The following is an 18,971-nucleotide window of genomic DNA, read 5'->3' as shown; positions in this document are numbered from 1 at the left end:
AAAAAAAAAAAAAAAAACTTTTCGAAAAGTAAGGTTGTCATTTCTTTCTTAAATTCAAAATGGACGTGGGTTGATCATCCCATAAGTAAAACGAATTAACCTTTTCATGGTACTAATAGCCTAAAATGTGTTTTTTTTTTGTTTTTTTTTGGTAATTATAAATGCCAATTTGTTTAAACATAACCCTTTAAGAAAGAAATCTATATTTTCTTTTCTTTTTTTAATGTTATGAGTCGCATTCTACTTGATATATAATTTTTAACTAATTTATTATATAATACATCCTCGATTCTTAATATATATATATATATATATATATATATAACTAAAAATTAATTTTCTTATTTATTTATTTTTAATTTTTTAATTAATTTTAGTTTTTAGTTTTTTTAAAAATAAGGGTATAATAATAATATAATAAAAAATGACATTTTTGACACACTCTAGTATGTAGTTTGATGTACCACTTTTTTAAAGACGGTTGTTAATTGATGCGACTTTTTTATATTTTTCCTTAATTTAACTTATACATTGTTGAGATTCAACGCTTAGCCAATTCTTTAGCCAAAGTGGCGAATCGATGGATCATATGAGGAGCTTTTTTGATAATTTTTTTTTGCTACTTTTCCTATTTTGACTAGTCCAATGTGATATAACCCTTTGGTTATGTGAAATTTATCCTTTTTGTTTTTTGTTTTTTAATTTATATATTATGTGAAATTTATCCTTTTTGTTTTTTGTTTTTTAATTTATATATTATATGAGGAGCATTATATTTCGAAAACCCAAACCCGAACACGACACGTTTTCTTAACGAGTAACACGACATGACACAACCCGTGAACATTTTTAATTTAAATGTTGTTCTAACCCGACATGGCTTGACCCACGAACACGTTTAAAGTCAATTTAATTTTTATAGTCTAACCAAAATGGCAAAATCCCAACAACTTTGCAAATTTGAAATAAAAGGTTAACACGACCCGACACATTTATTAAACGTATCATAAACAGGTGACTCGGTTTACGACCCGAACCCGTTTAATATAAACCTTAACCCTAAAATTACGTATAGGGTTCGCATGTCGCGGGTTAAATTGCCAGCCCTAATAATAGGTATGAGAGTATGAGAGTAGTAACAATAATATTGATTATAGTGGTGACACAGACATTGGTCATGAATCGATCTTCCAGTTGGCGCAATCATGACGACGAGATCAAACCAAGAAAACCAACTTGCGGAGTACGCCATATCTTGCTATACCTTCAAATCTTTGTTTGAACTTCTGTATTATAATAAGATGCAGCTGACTCGTCCGCCCTAGGAAAACCTAGAGAGAAAAAACTGTTGGGGCCCTCCCCCCTATTCCCATCTTCTTTCTTCTCCCTCTCCTTCTTGTTTTTTTCCTTTCTTTTTTCCTTTTTTTTTTTTTTCCAACCAGTCTAGTTGCTCCGACCATCCATTTACTTATCTTACGCTACCTCCGTCCGCCCTCTACCGTGTTACGCTACTCTTCGTGCTCCCCGGAATCAGTTGAGCTTTACATCTAGTTTTTCAAAAATTAGATCTAGTCTTTTCAACCGGTTTCACTCAGCCACGCGTCGACTCACCATGCTCCCCGACTCCTCAGTTGTCCATTGGTGCAAAACAGCTCCATCGTGTTCACCACGCATTGGCCAGTGCGCTTCACCTGTTTACTGGTTTTTTTTTTTTTTTTTTGAATAACGGTTTGACTTCTCTTTAGATCTGCTTTCATGAATGATCTTTGGGGGGAAGTTTTTTGTCATGGACTTTGGGTCAAGGAGGATTAGTTTCGGTGTGAGAGTTTTGCTCTTATGGCCAGAAAAATAAAAGTTGGGAATATGAGCTACCTATGTGTTGAAATAATGATGATTCGGAAATATGAGCGGAAGCAAGAGAGAGAAATAACACAAAGAACTTACGGGTGGTGAATACTCTTAAGGGTTACATTGTGCTCGTTAACTTGATTTGTCTACAATACAAAGGTCTCTATTTATAGGGCATTGTCTAAATACAAGTATAGTAATCAAATCTCAATGATTTGATTACAATCAGCCCATAATTAGAGAATATTTGATATCAACATAATTATGAAATATATATATTCTAACACTATGCATTAGATTGAGTATGCTTAGAGTAAAACTGTTATATAGCTGAAGTTTGACCGATGTTGAAGTCATAGATAAGATTTGATTGTACAAGTCATAGATAAGAATTGTTTAAACTAGAAGGTTTATCTTCTGTTACCATTAAGATGCAGTTGACTAGATAAGTGTTGTAAGAAAAAGATTCGTGTTTTTTGATCCATAGAATCCCGAATAAGAAAAGCACTCGATCGATCTTGATTGTTGAAGATTCAGGAGCTCCAATTTCCAGCCTTTCTTTCTCAAGTATCAAGTATCCTTGACAAACCTAAGCTCCTTTTGGTCTGATGGATGGAGAAATCTCTGTTTTGTTTGCTTCATCACCAAGAACATCATTGTACGTAGCTACTTGCTCTTATATTTTTTAATCAAATGATCAGCGAAAGGGAAAGGGTGAGAGTTTGTTTGTTAATGGTTTGATTGATTGGTAAAGACCCCAATTTTGAGAAAACCAATCTCTTAAAAATGGTATGATTAATAATTTCATCGTGGGAAAAGATTAGATTATGTGAGGCAAAGCTATAATATCAAGATCGAGGAAAATAAAATATTAACGAAAATGAACAAATGAAATCCATCCGTTTTCAAGAGTGTTGGAGTTTTGGATACACCATTTTTAACCGGCTTCTATGTTCACACTTTAGCTGGAGAAAATAAAGGATTAGGATTGTATTTAATTTATTTAAATGAAATGAAATGAATTCATTTAGTGATCCAAAATCAATTCTATAGATTTAATAGTATATATATGTTGCTATGTTATTTTAAATTTTAAATTTTAAATAACATAGCATTATCTTTAAATGATATGGCAGTATGCACATGGTTAGAAAATAAAATGTAACAAAATAAAATCTGAACAATAAAATAAATCTTCTTTTTCCAGTATTATTATATTCCAACAAGAGAGAGAAGTTTTTTTTTTCAAAAAGACTAATTAGAGCAATATGCTCTAGATTTTTCAGTTTTGATTGAATGAAAGTTGAAAATTTTCCTTAAAGAAAAAAAAAAATTAAATAGAAGGGAGCTATTTTTTAATTGTATACTCATAAGAATCTTGTTCGGTAAGTACAATGTTCTTAACACACATGAGACTATTTTTCCTTCATACCTAGTCTAAAGATTGGTGAAGTGAGAGTTTCGCTAGGCGAGGGGCCACTTCATTTGCCTCCCTATCAGATGGAAACAATTTTAAATTAAATAATGAAGATTATGTTATATGCACATTTATGACTTTATTATTCCCCATATTTGTCACTTTTTATAATAAATTATATATTATATCTACAATTTTTTTACAACTTATTAACCCATATTATCCACATATAATTAATCATGTTGACACATATCAACAAATTATAAAAATATTATAAAAAATTTATAAATCTAGCATTTCTCAAATTATCAGAAGGTTTCTAGTTCAACTATACCCTATGTGAAAAAAAAAAAAAGAAAAAAAGAAAAAAAAGAGAGAGAGACGGTGCGCGCGTTTCGAATCCGTTGAGAGGATTCGAAACGGTGGCGAGAAGCAAAAGAATAGAGAGAGAGAGAGAGAGAGCTTTCTGGAAGCTCGCTATAAAGATTCGTCAAATCGCTGCAAATTAATCGAGTCTACTCCGTACGAACAAAGCCCTACCAAAACATGGTGCTGATTCAAGCGGAAGAGAGCAGCGAGGTCGATCCCCCAACATCAAGATCAGAGCCTTCCAGATCGGCAAATGCCAACAGGGACGCCTCCGATGGCTTCGAGACCGCCAGCGATACTGACCTCCCCAGCGACGACGACGGCGCCGGCAACAGCAACAGCAACAATAATGGAGGGGCGATCAGCAGTGGAGGAGATGGACCCCCACAAGCCCACTCCGATCACGCCCTAAACGACGACGAAGAAAAACTGAAACAGGTACTAGAAAGGTGCAACTTTTTTCCTTCAATTACTTCTATTTGGGTGGTCTGTGGCCCTAATCGTGAAACGCCTTCGGTTACGGTTATTCCGTATCGTTTGTCCTGAATAATAATCTATTTTGGTTTGAAACAGAAAGCCTTAGCGCAAGCTAATGATGCCAAATCGGAAGGAAATAAGCTGTTTGGAGATGGGCTTTACGAGGAGGCAATATCAAACTATGATCTTGCTTTACAGGTTGCTCCAGATACGCCCTCTTCTGTGGAATTGCGTTCCATATGCTATTCAAACCGGGCAGTATGCTTTCTGAAACTGGTATGTTCTTCTTCTTTCCACTCATACACTGATCTTTATATATATATCATCACTTCACTTCAAAGCTTAAGTCGGGTAAATTTCATTATTTGATTATATTCTAACACTCTCAGACCCAACACGCCAAATATTTAACTGAAAATTTAGGAATTTTGCTCTTAATACATGTTAAACCACTAAAGCTTAAGCTGATAGAATTGAAGTCAGAGAGAGCTTGGCAAATAAACGAAAGTAGAGACATTTCCAATATTGAGGAGTCCCATATAATGCTTTCTTTCTTATCTTCAGTCTAAAGCAAATCGTTTTTGTGGGTCTAAAGCAATTTGTTTTTGTGGGCTATGGAATAGAAAAGAAGTTTCTTTAAAAACATGTACTTCTTTTCATCTGAACTACTGATTTTTCTCTTCTTGTTCATTTGTCTGTTTCCTGTCCATGAGTTTTATAAAGCTTTTGGCTTTTAACTTATTATGTATGTATCCAGGGAAAATATGAGGAAACAATCAAGGAATGCACGAAAGCATTGGAACTAAATCCTACATATATGAAAGCCTTGACTAGAAGAGGAGAAGCCCACGAAAAGCTTGAACATTATGAGGAGGCTATTGCTGGTAAGTTTGGATTTAAAATAATAGTTAAACCATTATATTCTTTTTGAATTTGATAATCTTCAGTTAGTTTCGTTGGATATCTTGGATTATGTAGCATTGTACTGAACAGTATGCTGAAAGGATGGTATTTTGTAATTGATTTTGTTCTCTGATTTACTTGTAGATATGAAAAAAATCTTGGAATTGGATCCTTCAAATGACCAAGCTAAAAGAACCATTCGCCGCTTGCAACCATTGGCCGAAGAAAAGCGAGAAAAGATGAAGGAAGAGATGATTGGTAAGTGTTTTAAATAAGTCACTTATAAAAAAAAAAAAAAGTTTTTCTCGCTCTTCTTTCTTAGAATTGTATTATGAGCTGCGCAGATTTTTATGAGAGTCTACTCTTGCCTATGAACATCTGGTTCTTTTTATTTACACTTATGGATTTATATCGAAATTTCTTGTACAATTTTATTCTCAGTACATTTACACTGGAATTTTGTATGGTTTATATATCCTGTCATGTTCATTCAGATTTTGGGTGCTTCTTAGAATTGTATTTATTATATGAATTCTTGAGGCTTTACACAAACTTTTACATGCTTCTTTTCTTTGCACACACTTTATGGCTTCTGTTATTGACAGAAAATTGTTCTTGTGAGCAGGGAAGCTGAAAGAAATGGGCAACTCTGTATTGGGTCGCTTTGGAATGAGTGTTGACAACTTCAAAACTGTCAAAGATCCAAACACTGGCTCCTATTCCATTTCTTTCCAACGTTAGACTGGATGCATTTGATCATGTAACTAGATTAACAGTGTGAGAAAGAATGGTCAGTCAATAGAATGATGTCAATGTGGGGGCACTGTTTTATATGCAGGGTATAATCATTATGAGTAAAATGCAGAGTCAATGGGCGGACTGCAGTTCATAATTTGTAATTTTAAGTTCTTTATTGCTGATGGTCTCTGCATCTCCTGTTTTTGATGAGCTGTTTTAATGTATCTGTCAGTTAGTCCTTAAAAAAGACGATTACATTATGAATATATCATTAATTGTGGTATTCCTTTTGGCTGGTGTCGTGAAAGCGTTAGACATTCAGCTTAACAAATTTCTTTCTTTATTTTAGCTTAAAAAATTGTTTATATATATATATATATTAGCTACCAACTTAAGTTTTTTTTTTTGGTCAAAAGTTTATTTTGGCAGCCATTTTACCTAATGAATTGGTTAGTTGCTACGGTGCTCAAGAAACAAGCTCAATATTGCATAAAAAAACTATTTAAAAAATCAATATAATTCTCTCTTCTATTTGAGAATATATATATATATATATATATATATAGTGAAAGTAAATAGTTAAAAGTGACTGAATCGAATATAAGTGCTTTAAAAAAGTTGATAGTTTAAATAAAAATTAATATTATTTAGTTAAACATTTATTGAACCAAATGTGAATACTCTAACCGTGCTAGTTTGGTGAGTACAGTAACAGCCTTTTCAAGTTGTTGAACTGAATGCAACCCTTTTTGTTCTCACATCTTGGTAAGCCAAATGTTATTTGACCAAGAAGATAATCCTACTGGTGTGGAACCATTTGTAAGCAAAATTTGAGATGGGAAAGTAATAGCCATGGAAGCAATTGAAGCCAAAATGGAAGACATTTGAAAAGCATGTTGAAGCCAAAAAAATGCTTCAAATTTTGTCAATACAGAAACTCCAACAACAGGTCATATAACAGACAATTTTGTGAAGCTCAGCTGCTAGTGGACTGAAATGGTATAACTTTGATAGCATAAAATGTTTGTTACAACTGTGCAAATTTATGATATGATATATTACATTTTTTATTCAAATGATGATGATATAATGAAACCTTTTAATTTATGGTGGCACCAAAACTGGGAGATGAGCTTCACCATATGCAACTCTCCAATTTTACTAACAATTTGGGAAGATATTGGATCCTTCCCTGTATCATGCGCCCTACAAGGCACCTCACTGCCACCTTCCTATGAGAGCTGCTTCTCGGCTAAAAACATAGTAGCATGCTGCTCTAAGTATTCCTTGCTGTTCATCTCAGTTAATCTGCGTTGATTAGCGGTTTTGCAATCAGCACTTACAGCAGAAGAAGATTACCAAATTGAATATGCTACTCTAAAAAACAGAAGCAAAATAATAACAATGTCTGCTATTAAGATTTCAGCAAAGAATGCAACCAGGTTTGAAAGTTACTGCAAAAGTGAAATACTCTACCCACAAGATATGAAATGGCTATAATGCTAAAAACATCTCAATTCAACCTCACATGGCATAACTATTCCTTCATATCAAGTAACATTATAGCCATTTCATATCTTGTGGGTAGAGTATTTCACTTTTGCAGTAACTTTCAAACCTGGTTGCATTCTTATATATATATAAGTTATTGGATTTCTTAAAAAAACGTGACGACGCAACCTAAGAAGTATATAAAAGAAACACCTAACCAGACTTGTATGTTCCTAGAATCATCAAATAGAAAAATCTCCAACAATCTTAATTAGGGGTGTACAAGCGGGCGGTTATTAACTGCCTAATAACCACTAACCGCATAATTGCTTTTGTAGGCGGTTGGAAAAAATCACTAACCGCCTACCTTTATATGTAATATATTATTTATATTTAAAATATATAAAATAATAATAATATACCTAAATGACTTCGTTTTGGTGTTTAATACCATTTAAAATAGGTCATAAATAGTCCAACACCCATTTAAAATATGCCATAAAAAAAATGCTAAAAACACCAAAATAGGCCCATACCTAAAAAGGCAGTGCGGTTCCAATTATAGACAATAACCAGTAACCGTAAATGCTTCTACAACCATAATTTAAACTTTTACATGCTTCAATGAAATAATATATCCACTAGTAGTGTGAAAAATGAGTTTAGAGGATAAGGTGCTACATGCTCCAAAGATTGAACGGTGACAAGCATGTCCCATAGTTCAAAATTTCAGATCATGTGTTTAACAGTAAAATAATAAGCACACTTATTGTCATTTCACGATTTGACAGGAACTCTTTTTTTTCAAGGAACCAAAAAAATAATAAAAATAAAAGAAAAAAAAATTTGAAGGGACTTCTGTGCATTCCCAGTTTATGCATAATCAATTAAAGATCATTAATGTTTTTTTTTTTTTTTTAATAAAAAAATGTATGATATAACCCATAGAAAAATCAACTAGAGCAAGATAGCATCAAGTTATATTAACTATTTGGATGACCAAAAAGCATAGCACAAACACTGCCCCCTCCAACCCCAAAATAAAGAATTGATTGAACAAAATAAAAATAACAGTTTAATCTTGATCTGCATAAGCATATTACCAGAAAGAAATTAGGTCGCCACTAATTCAGGGGCATATATTGGCATGCAAGGAATGGTAATGGGAGAATTAGAGGGGAAGAAAAACAGAGCCCCCAACTCTGCATCAGCTTAAAAGGATCACATTACATATGATCTCTACTCAACCACATTAAAAGAAACTGAAAAGAAAAAAAGGGACTTATGCTAAATGAGCATCATACCTACTAATGGTGCGATCTTTTGCAAATCCCAGTTCATTGTCCACGCAAAGGTCAAAATCATCACTTTTCCTTGATCTTGAAGAAGTTCTAGGTGCAATGTTCTTAGCATCAGAAATTGTCACTATCCTTTCAAAAAGCTCTTGAGGACTCCCTTCAGCTGTACACAACAGTCTGGCCTTGCTATCATACATTACCTGCAACAGCCATAAAAACATTAACTCGAATTAGCTTGTCATTGGGAAATCATATATAAACAACGAGTTCCTTGTGTGCATCCAACGGCCTTGCCAGAGAGATGCTAAAGGTTCAAAAGTTCACTGATTCTTAAATCTCATTTTCAGGTTATGGCCCTTCAAGTAATAGAAATTCTTCGGAATTGCCATCCAGAAAATGGCATTCATGCTGTTTTTGACTTTAATGGAATCATCACCTTTGTCATATCTGTAAAGCATTCTTTAAAATCTAACAGCATCATCACTACAGATGGTACTATTGTTTTAAGTAATGTTATTTCCTAAAAAAAAGGAACAAAAATTAAAGGAAAAAGAAATAAAAAAAGAAAAGAAAAAGAAACCATGACGAACTCATTCCATAAGGTCATACAACATGAAACTGTAACATAGAGATTCAACTCAAATAGCATTCCTTTTATATAAGACTTCAATCAATATGCACATAGAGCCTCTTTTCCTTCGTAGAGACTTTAATCAATGTTTTGTGCAGTCTACGTAAATAATAATTACTTTTCTGAATTCATGACGTTCCTGGAAGCATCTCAGCAAAAATTGGCTTTTGATTGCTTCTAAAACAATTTATGTTGGTCTGTTTGGGACACAAATCTTTGCAATTTTTAATTTCTTTAGGTGACATTATTTTTGAGCTTTCCATCTTTTCCATAACTTCCAAAAATATGCTAGTCCAAAATATTATATTTTGAAGAAAAGAATGTGTTTGACAATAAAGAGCTGGTGGCAAGTGGCAAGTGGCAACCATAGCTAAACTGTGACCTGTGGAGGATGACCAAATAGCTGAAACTATGTTTTGTGACTCCAATCCAGAAGATGAAGTCAAAATTTTAGTAACATAAGATATAAAAAGGACAAACCAATTAAGAACTGGGGAATACATCAACTAAAGTGACAAACCGATATGCTGCTGTCCTATTGTGTAGTCCCAAAATTGGGACACCTTCCAATGCGAGGGTATGGAAATTCTCTGCAAAAGAAAATGAGGGAAGTCATTTAAGAAAAAAATATAAATGTTTTTTTTAATAAGTAATTTTTTGCCCCCAATAGGAGGGAAAAGAGGAAATTTGAATTAGTGACTTTCGTTTCATGAGGCGTAAAATGTTAATATATATATATATACACACACACATACACACATTATTTATAGTATGTATGTACATATATTTATATATCCACATACATGCATACACACACAAGACATGCACCCAAGTGAAACAGTTTAGATAGCTGGTGTACGTGAAGATTATTAAACTTTGCCGGCAGCTCCAACTTGGGTACACGTGACATTGGCATCTTGAAAGGAAAATAAAATACCAAATTTAATTTATGCATAAGGTTTATAAAAAATAAAACAATGTAAAGGTCCTATTGTATGTTTTGTCTAGGCACTCTCCAGTTCAGTAATATACTCATTTTTTCGGAAGGTTATCAATCACAGGAATATTATGTCCAACCTAACTAAGTTCACCATTTCCATATCCAACTACTTAGAATTGGCTACGTATAACCCAACAAGCATGTCAAAATCCAGTAAGCTAGATACGACTTACTGAACAATCCAAAATAATCTGCAGCTCCAAGTGGTCTATCACAGAGTTCCTCAAAAGGAAAAAATGCACATCCATTAGCACCGAGAGAAACCTGAGATGAGTAGACTATATAAGAACAGGCCTAAAGGAAAAAATTAACTTAAGCAGCATGCTCTGCATAAGCCACTGCAAAATCTAACTTAGCAAATACCTTCAATTTCCTTCCCATTACCACTTCCACCTCTTGTGGAGTAGCTATGTGCTCCCCAATTAATTGATGGAACTTTTGCTTGAGAAAGCCAGATAAGTCCGTGCCAATAAAGTAGAAACCTTCCTCAGCCTGCAATTCAAGTGCAAACATGGAAAGTTAAAAAGTTACAAATCTATAATAAGTAGGAATTGTCAGTCAAATGTGTGACACAAATTAAATATTATATTCGATAGAGCTGATACCATACCGACGTCATCTTCCGATAGTCTATTGATGAACCAATTTGATGAACCATACATCGTTCCTGCACAGTACAATTTTCCAACTTATTAATGTTAATAGAGTTGGAAAAGTATGAGGTTTTAGAGCCTTTAATTTCCCATATATAACAAAAAATCAGATTCAGACCATGCATTCCTCAAATCACAGGAATAAGTTAGGACTTGCACACATAAACTCAAAATAATACTTTGGGTCACACCGCAAGTGGCTGGGCATGAATTTAAAGTTAAAAAGACAACTTGTTTTTTAGCCAAAATATGCTAAACTCAGTGATTTAACCTATCTAATCACTGGTCTTTATTAAATAACATCCATGTACACACCTTCAAAGTGGAGATGAAGGGTAGAAAAAGATCCCTCTGCAATCCACCTTCATAGAGGTTATCTGGAGCACGATTTGAAGTGGAAACAAGAATCTATACTCACCTCCCAACACAAACATAAACATATGATTGATATATTGACTTTCAGAAAGTCCAAAAGACATACTGTGTAGAGCAGAGAATACAAGAAAACAAAGGAGAATTATACTACTTACAGCACCATTGCTGAACAGTTGTCTAAATAGACGATTTAGTATCAATGCATCAGCGACATCGTTAACCTATGGAAGGCAACGTGACAAAGGAAATCAAGAAATGGCATAAAAATACAAGCAATCAGATATGATCTTCAGAGGGAAGTTAGAGCACTAGAAGTAATTTACCATAAATTCATCAAGACATAATAAAATTGCTTCGTCAGATATTTCCCCTGCAACCATTTCGAGTGGATCTGCCACACCTTTGTGCTTCTGAAAAAAACATTCAACATTCATGATTAACTTCAAATCTGAATGAGACCTAGTGCTTTGTAAAATAATAGTGAATAAGAGCTTGTTTGAGTAAGAAAGGCGTTCTTTACTGAACATAAAATTTCTTAAATTTAAGCAAACAAATTATTATGGATCTCGATTCTTACTTGCAAGCGGCTATGAACGCTCAACATAAAGTCATGAAAATGGATCCTGCTCTTCCTCCAACTAGAGGGCCTGAGAAGGGGGAAATTTAAGTGATAGGAGATAAATCCAGCAGTAATGGTGAGAAAGATGGAGTTGAAAATCAAGAAAATAAGATTGATAACAATAACATCCATCTCAATGCCACATAGTCTTACATATTCTTATCAGGACTGTTTCTCAATTATCCTGAATGACAGATACATATCGAGACAGGCAAAAACCAAAACAGACATAAATCTGCACAGCATACTTACAATTGATCAAAAAACAAGTCCATCAACATTGTTTTTCCAGTGCCCACACCTCCATAAAGATATAGACCCTTGACAGGTGCATATGAAGATTGTGGTATGAATCGAGACCACAACCACCTACTCCTGCATAAAACAAATTGGTGACTAAATGGCTAACCGGTATTTTTGTTATAAAACACACACACAAGAACATAAAGATTCTAAATTTCTAAATCAGATGCACCCTTGGAATAAATTAACACAAAGAATTGATCTACCTTATTCAAAATTACAATACAGGAAGAACAAAACGGAGGATTTACCTTCCAGCTTTTTCTGAAGCTAAATACCGATCCAACCGGCATGCATTAGCTGAAGCAACAAGTTCATCGTATAGTCTCTGAAGTTCTCTTAAGGTGTCTACCTGCAAAAATACTCTCAGAGGACCATTCCACAAGGAAAACCAAAACAGACACAAGACAGGGCTTACTAATTGCGTTAATCATTGAGTATAATGTCCATTCAGCTCTTACCCATCTTCACCAGTACACTAACAACTAACACCCTAAATAAATAACGGAAAATATTAGATCTCTCACAAATCCAATAACGAGAAAATTTCCAACTAAGCAAAAAGGAAAGTTAAATGATCAGTTTGTGGGAATGTGAAGCTGTTCAAATGTGTGTACTAATTCTTCATGAAAGCACAATCATTTCTCACAAAAGACGACAGGAACTGAAAGTGTCATGCTCGAAAACGTCTACACAATTGGGCATGTTTAATTGGTTACCTTTCATCTTCCTCATTTCATGACTCAAAACCAACAAACAAGCATGCAGGGGTGAATTATGTCATACCTGGCAGCTATCGCCATCCACAAGTTCGCCAGCAGCAATTCTTCGTTCATACTCAACTAGAGGCCCTGCTCTATTCAAATCTGCAGATGAACCAGCAATAACAAATAAAACCAAAAATGGGAAATCATGTCAAAGTTAGGTACACCTTCATTAAATAGAAGGGAAAAATGAAAAATTCCAATTGATGACTGCTAGAAATGAAAAACAACCTCCATTTGTAACTTCAGCGGCATCTACTGACAAGAACCTTGAGATCATAAAAGTATGGGATCGAAATCTATCGAATTCAGCACTGGTAGTAAGTTTACATGCAGTCAAAGTATTGCTACCCATCAAATGCTTCCGGGGTTTCACAAAACCACCAGAGTAATTAAAGTTCTGATGCCGAAAAGTACATCGAAAGTGGCGAAGAGATCGGGCCATTGCTCTCATCTTCACTCCAGGCTTTCAATAGAACAGCAATAAGCTTTAACCACTCCAAGCGTCAAATCAACAAGAGCTTAAGGAGTGGTTCATAGCCTAACACAAATATACAGAGCCCCTGAAACAATAGCAGTAAAACCCATTAGTTAAAGCAGAATATATTCTTGACTCTAGTTGTGCAGAAAGCGATAAACTATTTAGAATCACAACATGTGTAAATCACAGTGAGAAAGTTCCGAATTAATTCACTAAAGTAATGAACTTTGGCCCTCCCCGTGATGATAACGATTGAGCGAACGTGCACGAGAAAAATTAAATCTTCACTAACGAAATCACTGATTATTTCTACACAAAACGCATAGATTAAAAAAAAAAAAAAAAAAAAACCCATATCTACGAACGACAAGCTATCACCAATAATGATTTAAATTCTTTATGCAGTAAGCATTAAACCCAATACATATGAGAATGCTACAAAAACCATAACAATGAAAGAAAAAAGAAAAAGTACCGGAATCAGAGGACTCCGACAAAACTGGAACACACCTAGATATAGTGCTGTGTTTATCTTCTGAGAGACATAAAAAGAGAGTTTTTTCTTTTTTTTTTTACCGAAGACCAGGATGAGAATTACCTCACACGTAGCAGTAACCAAAAAAAGAAAAAAAAAAAAAAAAGAGAGAGAGAGAGAGAAAGAGAAGAAGCGTAGGATTGATGAATTGCAGGGGAGGGCACGCAATGACAATGGTTGACCGCTTGCTTGGAATTGGAGAGTTGGAGGCTTGGATGGGCTTCACACGTCGGCATTAACTCCTGAGAGCTTTTTCCCATTTATTTTCTTCTTTCTTTTCGTTGGAAAATGGACAACTGTGCTTTTTTTGGAACGAAAATGCTTTGTGTGGGCCCCACGCACTTCCCCACCTGCGCCGGTGCGCGCCCATTCCCTTCGCCACAATTTTCGACTTTTTTTTTTTTTTTTTTTTTGTTTTTTGTTTTTTGGAGGGAGTGGTGCGTGTGTGGGGTCCCCTCCGGTAGTATCCAATTTGGTAGCCTTTTTTACCAATTCGGATTCTCAATCAGAAAATTACAGAGTTATATTAAAGGAAAAAACAATCCTTTTTTTTTAATAAATAAAGCTAAGTTATATTAATAAATAAATAAATGACAATTCAAATGAATGACTGTTTTTTCTTTCACTATTTCTAAGTATTTTAGTCGTTGGAAGGCGGCAATTTTGAAATTTACATACATTCTATGTATCTATCTATTAAAAAATAGTTGAGAAAGAAAAAAAAAAAAAATTGTGTGAGAATATGAACTATCTTTTATCTTTTAATTGTTTTAAAGGGAGAGCAAACAAAATTTATTTATTTATTTATTTATGCTTCATTAAAAAGAAAATTGAAAACGATTGGATAACAGTTTGTCCCCATTAGCTTTAGTGTAGAGTATGGACACGTAGTGATGGTGATTTCATCTGAAGCAAGTTTTGGTCGCCATCAAAAGCAATTAATAGGCAAACCAAAACTTATCCGATTCAACCTCCCCCCCCCAAAAAAAAAAAAAAAAAACTTTTCAGATTGTTTGGGAATTTATTAACTTTAATTATCAAATTAAATCAACTTGAAAATGACTGGGTTATGGGATATTTTTAGGATAAGAAAATTAATGAAGTATGATTTGACCATACATAATAATAACTACATAAAAATAGTTCTTTATTGATAATTTAATTGACTGGCTGAGATCACGTTTCATGAAGTAGAGATTATTAATTCGAATTCTTCTTCCTTCCTTAACTCTACTTATAAGGACATGTAAAAAAAACACACATACAAAAAATTCAATAACATCTACTTCATTAGTAATTAGATAATTCTATGCCCATGAACGTGTTAATTTGACCGTACTGGAAATTTAAGTAACATATTTAGAAAAATAATATTTTGGTTCAATGATTTTATTATTTTACTCTGGGATGGAATTTGGACAGTTCATGAATAAATTCGACCATAATGATTATTATTATTATATATAAGAGAGAGAGAGAGATAGTATAAAAGGCATATACCAGCATCTCGAATGTGAGCCAAACAATTGAAGCATATGTATAATAAAGTTGGGGCACATGATTCATCAAAACAAAACTTGATGGCATCTGTCTGGCTAATTAAAAAGTTTAAAGTACGATTATAATTATTATCATATTCCATAAACTAGTTACTTGTATGACGTGGGATGGGATATCCCCATATTATATATATAATTCTTCTCAAAAAGCACAAGACAAGGACAATTTCCAAGTCTTCCTTCCGGTAAACAAGTAAAAGTTTGGTGTACCCAATCCACTCAGGATTCTAACTCGGCCCTCATTGCCAATTTGGGGGCTTGGAGCCCTGCTGAGGCCCGTATGGCCACAAAGGCTTGAAAGGAATTCAATGCCCCAAGGCCAAGGGATGCTTGAGATCGGGTTGTAATATATGAGTCATTTGTTGACATAAAATCACGCTCAAGTATTAAACGAGACATATTTTTATAAACTCGGTTAACACTAGTGAACATAGCCGGTCTGGTATACACATGCATATTATAATAATAATAATAATAATAATAATAAATTGGGTTATCTCTCCATTTTTTTTTTAGAAGCCTCCTACCTTCGCCTTTGTGCTTGTCAATTAAGGCAGATAGTGGAAAGTATTTTCTTCTCTTTATAAATCTGACTTACATGTTGGTATTAAAATAATAATATGTATGTTAGAGTTTAATCAATAGTTAAGATTGAATCTTAAAATTTATGTATTTTTAAAAGTTTTTAATAAAAAAAAGAGAATAAAAAAAAATTTTAAAAAATTCAATCTTAACCGTTAAATAAGCTATAATATACATACTATTATTTTAATAACAGCATATAAATCAGATCTCTTCTTCATGATATTGTTACAAAAAGCCCATGGCGACTGCATTAGTTAAAAACCCAGGAAACAAAACAGTTACAAAGAAGCCCATGATAGCACAAATCCGCACTATTCCACCTTTGCCTACCACGTCACCAGCTAGCTCATCGGATACCCTTTTAACTTCACTAAACCCAGATTACACCACCGGCCAAACACCAGCTCTCAATTTCTAGTTTCGTCCAATTTTTGAATTTCTTGTGTGTCCACACTACTTTTACTCAGCCCAACCATGAAATTCTCTCTGCAATCAAAATCCTCTGCAAAACCTAAATCAATTCAACCAAAATTCGATGACGCCACCAACAACGACCACCAAGAATCCAAACAATTACAATTCATCACCCAATTCGACGCCTCCGAAACCCTAGCCCGCTCCAACCAACCCAAGAATCCCGTAATCCCCCCTATTCCTAACCAATGGAGGCCCCACAAGAGGATGAAGAATCTGGAACTTCCCATCACCTCCAAATCCGATGCCTCCGGGGCCCTCTCCTTCGAGCTCGAATCACAGGACCCCTCCCGCCACGGCCCCGATTCCAACATCTCCTACGGTCTCAATCTCCGCGAGAAATCGGAATACAAGGACGATGGTGAACGGCTACGATCTACTGCTCCTGTTCCGGTTGAGGCGGCGTTGCTCCAGAAGCTCAAGGACGACCTGGATAGGCTGCCGGAGCATCGCGGCATGGAGGAGTTCGACGATGTCCCCGTCGAGGGCTTCGGCGCCGCCTTGCTCGCCGGCTACGGATGGCACAAAGGGAGAGGGATCGGGAGGAACGCCAAAGTGGACGTGAAAGTGGTTCAGTACGAGAAGCGGGCGGACAAGCACGGCCTAGGGTTTATCAGCTCCGACGAGAGAGACAAAGAGGAGGAGGCCAAAGCCAAAAGGCGCGACACGGAAAGGAGGTCCTCCAACGCTGGCAAACAGAGTACGCGTTCGAAAGTAGTAGAGGAAGATGAAGAAGAACCGAAGAAGGCAAAGGCGAAAAAGAGTGGACAAGTGTCGTGGCTGAAGAGTCACATTCGGGTGAGGATAATAAGCAAGCAACTCAAAGGAGGAAGACTCTACTTGAAGAAGGGGGAGGTTGTGGATGTGGTAGGACCAACCACGTGTGATATATCAATTGACGAGAGTAGAGAGCTCATTCAAGGGGTCTCCCAGGACCTTCTTGAGACGGCGCTCCCTCGCCGCGGGGGACCCGTGCTTGTTTTGTATGGTAAGCACGAGGGGGTGTACGGGAATCTGGTTAGGAGGGATTTGGAACAAGAATCTGGCTTGGTTCAGGATGCCAATAACCACGAGTTGCTCCGTGTGCCACTTGAACAAATTGCTGAGTATATTGGGGATCCCAGCTGCCTTGGATATTGATCACTGTCTAGGTATTTCTCAATTGTTGGAAACAAATCGATCAATTGTCCAGACCTATCATAAAAGTTGTAATACCCCTAAGATATTGAATTATTGATCTTGGTGTTTTTCTTTTTGGTTTGAAATACATGATCAGGATATGGATATGTGCGTGCTCTTGTTTTTTACTTATTTGATGTGTGGTCTTGTTTGTCACCTTTGGATGTCTCTTGGTCCAAAATTCATTCCAGGAGTGGATGATTAATTGGTGGAACTGGATTGCCTCTTTGGTTCTACCATGTTGAGGGGGAATTTTTGATGTGCTATGGCTTTTACAAAGAGATATGGGTTGACTTGGCCTAAAGTCTTTGATATGTTTCACTCCTGAAGTCTTCCATTATTCTTTCTATAACATAATAATTGCTGTGCAAATGTAATTACTGGAAGATTCATATATAGGTTTTTGTCCTACATCCTAGTTTCTATTAGGTGTATAATGTTTTTCATCTAATAAACTATTCTTGATTTTCTTCAATTTATTTACATCATTCTTTGAGTTGGCTGTATTTGTTTTATCTTTTATTTTGCATTCCCTCTCTAGTTTAGTATCTGCTTTAGATACACGAATCTAGCACACATGTTGATTACTGGTTTTTATGTATAATGCACAACTTACCGTTTCTTTGCTGCAAGATGTGCAAGAGAATGATCAGAGTTTGATGATGTTACAATTGAAATGAAGCACAAACAAGGTTGGTTTTATGTTCTAGTTCATTCTCCTCTTTATCAAATATATATGAGTGGGCCGGATATCATGTAATGCAGAGCAAGACACCTGTAGATGTCATTTTATGTATATGTTTGTATTACCCGCATGTATTACTGCTGCTAGTTGCAAATGGAAGGTGTTTTTATTCATTTTTGCATTACATTGTATTGATTACCTAGTGGAAAGGCAAAAATGAATCTAATGGTTATTTTACTGTACCTAAAAGAATTTGCTGATGAGGTTTGGTAATGTATTTGTTTGATGCATGACCTTGTAGATGCTGATGAAAGTTTTGGTTTTCAAATTAGAAATTACTTGTTATAAAAGATGGGTGTCTTGCATACAACCCTAGTTAACTTATGAAGATGGCTCTTCTGGCACTTATACCTATAGCTGCAGTAGCCAGCAGGTAATGCCAAACAACTAGATGAGATTCACATAAAAAGATGCTGCGCAATCTACATGATGGATTGGTTTTATAGATAAATCTATGGTTTGACTATTTTAGGAACTGTTAAAAATATTTTGAAAGACAATTCATACATACCTCCCCAACCCCACCC

General features: G+C 35.1%; 3 protein-coding genes across 4 annotated transcripts; 2 read left to right on the top strand and 1 right to left on the bottom strand.

Annotated features, from left to right (window-relative positions):
• Positions 1–3,639: 3,639 nt before the first annotated feature.
• Positions 3,640–6,042, top strand: LOC132189685 (uncharacterized). The gene is made up of 5 exons (XM_059604452.1): positions 3,640–4,072; positions 4,208–4,387; positions 4,869–4,995; positions 5,159–5,272; positions 5,640–6,042. Exons 1-5 carry the CDS (start codon positions 3,812–3,814, stop codon positions 5,753–5,755), a joined length of 798 nt encoding a protein of 265 aa, XP_059460435.1. The 5' UTR covers positions 3,640–3,811; the 3' UTR covers positions 5,756–6,042.
• Positions 6,043–6,739: 697 nt separating this feature from the next.
• Positions 6,740–13,945, bottom strand: LOC132189371 (uncharacterized). 2 transcript variants are annotated; one of them, XM_059604094.1, is made up of 15 exons: positions 13,843–13,943; positions 13,118–13,449; positions 12,909–12,988; positions 12,374–12,474; positions 12,072–12,194; positions 11,778–11,847; positions 11,524–11,610; positions 11,356–11,421; positions 11,141–11,233; positions 10,783–10,839; positions 10,536–10,664; positions 10,346–10,436; positions 9,674–9,762; positions 8,548–8,741; positions 6,740–7,060 (listed from the first exon to the last, which is right to left on the bottom strand). In XM_059604094.1, exons 2-15 carry the CDS (start codon positions 13,338–13,340, stop codon positions 6,985–6,987), a joined length of 1,479 nt encoding a protein of 492 aa, XP_059460077.1. In that variant the 5' UTR covers positions 13,341–13,449; positions 13,843–13,943; the 3' UTR covers positions 6,740–6,984. The 2 variants fall into 2 exon arrangements, with proteins under 2 accessions (XP_059460077.1, XP_059460078.1); XM_059604095.1 differs by lacking the exon at positions 6,740–7,060 and having other exon boundaries at positions 8,651–8,741; positions 9,693–9,762; positions 13,843–13,945.
• Positions 13,946–16,364: 2,419 nt separating this feature from the next.
• LOC132189653 (protein MOS2-like) lies at positions 16,365–18,946 on the top strand. Its single transcript, XM_059604402.1, has 2 exons — positions 16,365–17,671; positions 18,333–18,946. The coding sequence occupies exon 1, from the start codon at positions 16,521–16,523 to the stop codon at positions 17,658–17,660; it is 1,140 nt and encodes a 379-aa protein (XP_059460385.1). The 5' UTR covers positions 16,365–16,520; the 3' UTR covers positions 17,661–17,671; positions 18,333–18,946.
• The last annotated feature ends 25 nt before the right edge of the window (positions 18,947–18,971 follow it).

The sequence above is a fragment of the Corylus avellana genome, chromosome ca8 (assembly GCF_901000735.1).
Source record: "Corylus avellana chromosome ca8, CavTom2PMs-1.0".
Classification (NCBI taxonomy): domain Eukaryota; kingdom Viridiplantae; phylum Streptophyta; class Magnoliopsida; order Fagales; family Betulaceae; genus Corylus; species Corylus avellana.
Note: the sequence above shows the minus strand (reverse complement) of the source record. Positions and strands in the feature narration are given on the sequence as shown.

Coding starts and splice junctions, on each gene's coding strand:
- LOC132189685 (XM_059604452.1), top strand. CDS start 3,812: ATGGTGCTGATTCAAGCGGAAGAGAGCAGCGAGGTCGATCCCCCAACA. Junction 4,388..4,868: donor CAGTATGCTTTCTGAAACTG/GTATGTTCTTCT, acceptor GTATGTATCCAG/GGAAAATATGAGGAAACAAT. Junction 4,996..5,158: donor TTATGAGGAGGCTATTGCTG/GTAAGTTTGGAT, acceptor ATTTACTTGTAG/ATATGAAAAAAATCTTGGAA.
- LOC132189371 (XM_059604094.1), bottom strand. CDS start 13,340: ATGAGAGCAATGGCCCGATCTCTTCGCCACTTTCGATGTACTTTTCGG. Junction 12,989..13,117: donor CGCTGAAGTTACAAATGGAG/GTTGTTTTTCAT, acceptor GTTCATCTGCAG/ATTTGAATAGAGCAGGGCCT. Junction 10,840..11,140: donor CCTTCATCTCCACTTTGAAG/GTGTGTACATGG, acceptor TGTACTGTGCAG/GAACGATGTATGGTTCATCA.
- LOC132189653 (XM_059604402.1), top strand. CDS start 16,521: ATGAAATTCTCTCTGCAATCAAAATCCTCTGCAAAACCTAAATCAATT.